The sequence below is a fragment of the Etheostoma spectabile genome, chromosome 16 (assembly GCF_008692095.1).
Source record: "Etheostoma spectabile isolate EspeVRDwgs_2016 chromosome 16, UIUC_Espe_1.0, whole genome shotgun sequence".
Taxonomy (NCBI): Eukaryota; Metazoa; Chordata; class Actinopteri; order Perciformes; family Percidae; genus Etheostoma; species Etheostoma spectabile.
This window is the reverse complement of record NC_045748.1, coordinates 21540761-21541764: the sequence shown is the minus strand read 5'-3', so window position 1 is coordinate 21541764 and position 1004 is coordinate 21540761. Positions and strand designations below refer to the sequence as shown.

Sequence of the window (1004 nt, the reverse complement as noted above, 5' to 3'; positions counted from 1 at the left end):
TGGATGTTGATGGATAATCCCAGACTGGAATATGTCAACTTTTACTCAATACTATTTGAAAACTACTTCAATTTGTTTTTCAAATGCTATAAAATTGAATAAGACCACCCAAAATGAATAAACGTAGAGATTTGTACTTGCCAAAGAGCGTTGTGTGGAATCAATCATGTTATTTTGGAAAATTATAAAGAACATTAATATAGAAAAACGGGTCAATTTGACCTGAGGACAACATGAGGGTTAACCAAAAATCTCAATTCCAATAGTTTATACCCATTAGTACAGGAACAAACCGATATATGATCTGCAGCACTGTACGTGTGTGTGTGTGTGTGTGTGTGTGTGTGTGTGTTACCAGGTCTTTCTGCTCTGTAGCTATCCGGTGTTCCTCTTCCATCTGATCGCTCAGCTCGTTGATCCTCCTCTCCAGTTTACTGATGGTGTTTGTCAGAACAGACTTGTTCCTGCAACACAACACAAACACATCAGCACATCTAGGATGACCAACAGCATTGATTTATGAAAAGCAAATAAAGATGACAAAATACAAAGTTTCTGACTGACTGCAACGATCTAGTAGATAATGTGATTGTAACATGAAAAGCTAAACTACAAGAAATTCAACGTATACTGAACAAAATTAGGAATGCAAGACTTTTGTTTTTGCCCCCATTTTTCATGATGAACTCAAAGACCTAAGATATAAAATAACTATAAAATATATTAACATTTAAATGCATATGTCACTGTTGTCAAAACCCACACGATCAACAGACAGAGACGGCATCTTGGAAGTTTGTGATCAAAACTGTATGGTGATGTAACCAAGGGGTGTCCCATTTCATAGGGGTATGTTTTCACCTCTACCCCCAAGGGGTAGGGGTAAGGGGTAAGGGGTAGGAGTAAGATGGAGAAATGGGATTCAGCCTTATTGTACGTACACAATAGGCTTATTTCTTTAAAGTATTGTTCAAAAATATGTCTAAATCTGTGTTAGTGAGCAC

The 1004-nt window shown here is 37.1% G+C and overlaps 1 protein-coding gene across 1 annotated transcript in view; it reads right to left on the bottom strand.

The window, feature by feature from the left end:
• Positions 1–1004, bottom strand: part of LOC116704735 (myosin-16) — a 127227-nt gene that overhangs the window by 5488 nt on the left and 120735 nt on the right. The window contains exon 28 of the mRNA XM_032540343.1: positions 356–464. Within this exon, the coding sequence (XP_032396234.1) occupies positions 356–464 (109 nt within the window). The remainder of the gene's footprint in view (positions 1–355; positions 465–1004) is intronic.